General features: G+C 57.0%; 1 protein-coding gene across 2 annotated transcripts in view; it reads right to left on the bottom strand.

Annotated features, from left to right (window-relative positions):
• Positions 1-1,044: 1,044 nt before the first annotated feature.
• TMEM266 (transmembrane protein 266) overlaps positions 1,045-6,349 on the bottom strand; it is a 119,397-nt gene continuing 114,092 nt past the window's right edge. For both annotated transcript variants that reach the window (XM_065906978.1, XM_065906979.1), the window contains 2 exons: positions 3,812-3,874; positions 1,045-2,186 (listed from right to left, as the gene is read on the bottom strand). In XM_065906978.1, the coding sequence (XP_065763050.1) occupies positions 1,588-2,186; positions 3,812-3,874 (662 nt within the window). In that variant the 3' untranslated portion in view covers positions 1,045-1,587. The remainder of the gene's footprint in view (positions 2,187-3,811; positions 3,875-6,349) is intronic.

Genomic DNA, 6,349 nt, shown 5'->3' with positions numbered 1-6,349 from the left:
GGGCCACTGGAAGGTTTAAAGGAGCCCAGGGGGTAGAGGCCTTAACAGAGTGCTCAGTCATGGTGGCTGTGAATGACTGTGCTGCTGGTGATGGAATACCTCAGATTACACCCGTAAACAAGCTCCGTTTGACACTGTTCCCTTTAACATCTTTTCTGACAAATGCTGATCTCCCCACGAATAAGGAGAATGTTCTTTGTGGCCTGGGGGCAGGCAACCAGCCCATTTAGGAGCAGTGACCTCACCAAGAAATTCATCTGAGGCAACGGGAGCCCTTGAACTGAAAAAAAATTCTCTTCCCTCTTTCTTCTGGACATCGAAAACAAAACACAGTCACAAACAAAACCCCTTGGAAGCTCTCCAGGAAGGGACACACTGGTCAGGCTCAAGCACCTGGGCCGGAGTTTGAGGGGCTGACACACATGGGGGAGTCAGAGGCTGGGCCTGGGCCTTAGCAAGGCTGTGAGGGTCTGGGGCAGGTGGCCAGCATCCCTGACTGCTCGTGGGGAATGAGAAGGGGGCCAACATTCACGTGCGCGGCCGGGTGGGTGGTGGTGCCCCAGCTGGGAACCCGGGAAGAGCAGTAGGCTGCGAGCAAGACATCTCACTCAGCTTTGGACCTCTAAGTTTGAGATCCCTGAGGAATGGAGCCCTGGATCGGGGGCTGTGTCTGGGAGTTGCTGGCAAGGAAGACAGAATTCTGAGCTCCACTGTGGTGGGGAGATGAGTGAAGGGAAGGTACTAGTTCAGAGTCACACAGGCAGTGTGACCACTTCTCTCCTAGGGTCTAGGGCTCCTCTACAAAAGACTTGGGGATACCGGAGAGGAGTTGGGGGGCTCCCTTGGTGGATTTTCAAGGTCAACCCAAACCCAGAGAAGCCACTCTGGGGTCCTCACCTGGACTAGCAGTCAAAGGAACACCTCTGCCAAATGGAAGTCTCAGTGCAGGTGGTTTTTATTATTAAAGCCAAGATTGGAAAATGGCTGTCACCCACCCCCCCACAACCCTCCCACCCTCCTCCAGACCCATCCCTTTATGTCCCAAGAAGGTGGAAACTAGATTTGTCTCGAAAAGACTCAGAAACGCTCATGCCTAAATGAGAAAATGAAGACAAATGAGATAGGCTCAGATGGTGGTCTGTGTGTGATTGTGTGGGCTCCACCCGGGATTCCTGGAAAAGACGGCTTGGGGTGGGGCTGGAGAGCCCCGGCTCACAGTGCTGTTCCCGAGGGTCCAGGGTGGGCGTCGGGAACAAAGGCAACGGAAGAGGCTGAGCTGGCCCCCACGCTCTACCCTGCTGAAGCTGGGCCACAGGCTGGTTTTTGTAAAAGTGGTTTTTTAAAAAAAAACCCAGCCATGAGCACCACCCTCCCCTGAGCAGGGTGAGAGGAGGCGCCAGCTCTGGGCTTTGAGGTCTGAGGCGTGTGGCCTCCCGGCCTGGCGTCACCTCCCTGGAGGCAGGCAGCACCCTGAGGGAAGCCAGGAGGGCTCCCGGGCCCTCCCTGTGACCCTTGGTGGCCACCAGGGCCCCGGGGGAGCATCGAGATGGCTGCCTCCCCGCCTCCCTCCCAGCCTGCCTGGAGGCTCTAGGCTTCAGGGACCCTGTGCAACTTCTGCTCTTTGGATTCCAAAGATCTGAACTTTTCCTCCAGCACAGGCGCGGCCGGCTGGAAATGGATGACAGGCTTGATCTGAAAGACGGTGAAGCCCTCCCGGTTCTTCTGGTTAAACAGACTCACCCTGTGCTCCAGCTCAGGGCTGGGCTGGGCAGAGCCCTCTGGGCTGGACTGAGCAAGGGGGGCGGAGTCCAAGGCCCTCCGGGAGGGGCAGGGGTCCTCCGACAGCGGGGACAACAGTTCCTGGACTGTGGCCTCTGCCGTACGCTGCTGAGATGGCGGCGGGGGCGGCGGCAGGGCAGAGGGGCTGGGCCCGGAGGACGGCTCCTCGCGGGCGGCGCTGCAGTCCGTGGAGGAGCCCAGCGTCTGGCTGCTGTCACTCTGGGCCCGGGTGCCAGAGCTGCGCGTGGAGCGGGTGGCACTCTCGGAGCTGGCGCTGGCACCGGTGCCATCGCTGCCGAGCTTCAGGGGCACATCGATGGAAAAGAGGTCAGAGGAGACGTTGGGCTGGTGGATGTCGATGGCGGCCGTGGTGACCACGCATACAGCTGGCTCTGGGACGCCGCTGTCTGCAAGAAAGGAGGGGTGTGGGTCACTCTCCACCCCGGCCGCACCTCTGCGCCCTGATGGGGGCGGGGCTGGATGGTGGGGGTGCCCTGAGTATGAATGGCTTTGCTGGGAGAGGCCTTGGGAGATGGTCCAGGTTCCCAATATTCACCACCTGCCCTGAGGGAGAATTATGCCTCCCTATCAGGTGCAGACATGTGACAGGCCTCAGCCAGTCACCTGCAAGAAGTGACCGGTGGCATTTTCTGGAGAAGCTACAGAAGCCAGCTGTGCTCTACCCACGCGGTCAACACTGTTCTAGAAGGCATGACAACTGTTCTGTTGTCATGGAGACGGGGTAGAGATAACAGCCTGGGCAAAGAGCCCCTGGCCAGTATGGCCTGGTCCTTTGTTGGTTTATTTAAACTGCTCAGATGTGGGGTTGTTGTCATTGCAGCATAACTGAGCCCATCCTGACTAACCCAGCAGTGTGCTATGACAAGGAATCTGAATGTCATGGTCAGCAGGACTCAAAGTTTTAAATGGGTCCAGTGTGAGACTCATGACCAGAGCTGTGCCCTCAGAAAACTGATGAATTTCTACAGGATGAATTCTAAGCAGAGGGTGGAGGACATCCCAGAATGTCTTCGCTCTAAGTGAGAAGTATCAAGGGTCTGAATTACATAATGTAGGCATAGTGTGGGCAAGGTTTCTCTTTAAAGTGATAGGGAGAGTAGGCTGGGAGAGAGCTTCAGGCTAGAGATGGTGGTCTTTGAGATCAGCAGGTTGGATAAGGCTTCGGAGGAGGAGAAAGGGAGGGAAAGAGGCCTTAAAGGGGCTAAATTGCAGAAAAGACAAAATTCAGATGTATTCAGCATGACATACACTATAACCTTCTAGCCTGAGAATGGAGTTTACAAGGATTTAAGGGCTCAGTAGCCAAGAATCTGCCTGCAATGCAGGAGGCCCGGTTCAATCCTTGGGTCAGGAAGATCTCCTGGAAAAGGGAATGGCAACCTACTCCAGTACTCTTGCCTGGAAAATTCCAGGGGCAGAGAAGCCTGGTGGGCTGCAGTCCATGCGGTCGCAAAGAGCTGGATACAACTGAGCAACTAACATTTTCACTTTTCAAGGGCTGTGAAACCCAAACCTTACAAGACTCAAGACACTGGATAAGGAGAAACAAGACCCCGAAGAACTGAGTATTATGTTAAAACTCAACCTTTCTCATAAGTGAAAACCAACAGGTCCCCTGAGACTTTCTGAAGTGCAAGAATGCAGCATAAACAAGGACAGGCCAGTGCCTGCTGCTTCTCACACCCAGTTATGCATTCTCTCACCCCCCTCACGCTCATCCTGCAAGGTTCTCAGGTTGGGAAGCGCTGAAGTCATTAGATTCCGAGGTTCCAGCCCCTCTCCGCCCCAGGGTCCCCCACGCACATCCTGGAGCACTCCCATCCCAGCACTCAAGCTCGGGCACCAGAGTTTGCTGAGAACTCTGCCCGTGGTTATGGCTCACGGGGGCCAGGAGATGGACCGCCTGGTCGAGCTGTCCCTGGCCTGGATGTTAGGGGTTGCCAGGGTCACCTCTGGCATGGGGCCACACAGAGGTTCTGGTACACACAGAATAGCACCGACAGAGACTTACCACTGCTGGGCCCATTGTAGTACTGGCTGATGTAGCTGTTCATGTCATCTTTCACCGTGGCTTCTGCGGAGGTGAGGACAGAGAAGGGTGAGTGTGGCCAGTTGGTGCTCCTCCCCCCAGTGCCTCTGCCCCCATCACCACGAGGAGGCACCGGTCTCCCACAAGCTCCCTGCCACGTGGTTCCTCCAGGGGGACCACATGGCTCATCTGCCCCAGTGCTGGGCTGGGTATCAGGGACCCAGGTTCTGATGGAGCATCCAGCTTGCTGTGTGATATGAAGCCCCTTCGTTCTCTGCCTTCAGCTTGCCCTTCTCTGAGATAAGAGGTGTGGAAATAGTCACTTGGGGCTTTCCCTGCCTGGATGGCCTGAGTCTCTGAATCCACCTGAGGTTCTCTGGGAATGCTCTCCTCGGTGCAAAAGCCTCAGAGTGCCATTTCAGCCACACACAGCCAGCTGCAGAGGCTGATCATAGGCGACAGCCCCCTCAGTCTTCCACTCCACCCAGGAATGGACACAGGCACTGGGCACCCCCAGCCCTACCCTGCTCCCAGCATGTGGTAGGTGCTCAGCAAAGAGTTGCTGAATGAATAACCAATGAGAAGGTGTAAAGCTGTCCAGGTCACGGGAGATGGCATGGGAACAGGGTCTCAGAATTGGTTCATTGTTCTGATGGGGTGGGAAGGGATGAGAGAGGAGAGGTGAGAACATCATAGAGGCCTGAGCATGGTGGTGGGGGGGGTCAGACAGCAGATGAAAGGGGACCCCAAAGCCATCGTAAGGAGCTCAGCCTTGCCCCAAGCACAGTGAGGAAGCACAGAAAAGTGTGAACAGGCTCAGGTGTGAGGCACGCCCAAGGGTGCGGGGAGAGTTGTTGGGAAGGTGTCAGACTGGACGGGAGAACAGACAGCAATGCCCAGGGGAGGGAAGACAGGCCCTGATGGGGATGAAGGCGAGGATGAGGGTCTACACTCCCAGAGGCCTCAGTCTGCAGGTGACGGAACCTGCTGCTCTCCGTGGCCACCTTCCTGACACCTGAGATCGCTGCAGAAGCATGTCTGCCCTGACACGGGGAGCCCGGTGGCACCACACGCAGCAACCTGGCTCTTAAAAGCTTTTTTGGCCTCTTTTGATCTTTAGATGCCTGCGGCCAGAGGTGTATTCTGCATTAATGCCTGAGCTGAGGGAGGGGCCCCAGGCTGGCTCCAGGCCCTGCTTCAGGATCAACCAGCAATGCTCCCTCAGAATCAGACAGTAACCCTCTTCTCCGTGGCTCTTCATAATTTATGTTGTAAATGCTGTCTAGCCCTGCAGGCTGCCCCGGAAAGTGGGAGGAGGCTGGTGTGACTGTTCCTGGCAAGCAATGCAAGGGCCACTGGGTCCACCGGGCCAGACGAGTCTGGTCACTGTTCTTGGTATTATCCTGAGGCTGTGTCAGGAGGGACCTGCAGTGTGGCTGTAGAGGGCCATGTCACGAGGGCAGGACAATAAACTCAGCTGAAGTATCCACAGACCCGTGAGTCCCAAAGGGGCTCATGTGCAGGAGGTGGCCTGGATGAATGAAACACCCAGAGCCTGGGTTCTTGTGCTGCTATTGCCACTGGCCCACCATGGGAACCTGGGCAGGTCACGTCCCCTCTCAGGGCCTCAGTTTTTCCACCTGTACCATGGGGGGGAGCCGGTGGGGCTCTTAGAGACCGTGACAGCCAGGCTAGCTGGCTCCTGGCCCCTCAGCCAGCCCTGAAGTTCAAGAGGTGAGACAGCAGAGTGGGGAGGGACTGGAGCCATCAAGGGCCGCACTCCCCCCACCCCACCCTGTGTGAGCATCCCCTCAACCCCTGCCTGCACTCTGCCCACCACGGCCTGAGCCCCTCACAGAAGGGGTCTCCTGCCTCTCTGCGGAGCAGCTCTAATAATCAGACCCATCTATGCTCAGCGGGGTCGGGTGCCTGGCCCTCCACCTCCAGGGGGCACAGGGCCTCCTGGGGACCTCGACTGCGTGGTCAGGCAACCAGTCTCCGTCTCCTTAGGAAGGGCCCGCTATGGCAGGCCTTGCAGATCCGGGTATCTGGGTCCTGTTCCCACGTTCCCCAAGGCCACACCCCACTTCTACTTACTACACGACAGACCTTCCAGCACTTACAAAGCCCTCACATCCCTCCCAAGATGTCTCTTCTCCTGAGAAACCCCTGTTCACTCTTCAACCCTCCCTGGTTTTCCAGCCTCTCAAGTCACTATGGGCTCCAGATGTGACCAAATCAGGGACAGGGGAGGCAGGAGGAAGCTGACTGTCTCTGTGCCCTTCAGAGCTCCAGATTGCAGATTGGGCAATTCACACAGCAACCTCCTTTCATCTTGCTTAACAGGTGGGTCCTCCCGGAGATCTGCTGGGATCTTTCCCCTCACACAGCTTAACATCCTCCAGTCGGGCTCAGCAACCACCCAACTCTGCTGACTCATGAGTCTGTGGCCAACACGGATCCCCAGGCCAGGCCTTCTCTGCAGGCACTGGGCCAAGCCAGCCAGGCCTTCACCACACC

Source organism: Muntiacus reevesi, chromosome 15 (genome assembly GCF_963930625.1).
Source record: "Muntiacus reevesi chromosome 15, mMunRee1.1, whole genome shotgun sequence".
NCBI classification, from domain to species: domain Eukaryota; kingdom Metazoa; phylum Chordata; class Mammalia; order Artiodactyla; family Cervidae; genus Muntiacus; species Muntiacus reevesi.
The sequence above is the reverse complement of the archived record's forward strand: the minus strand, read 5'-3'. Positions and strand labels throughout refer to the sequence as shown.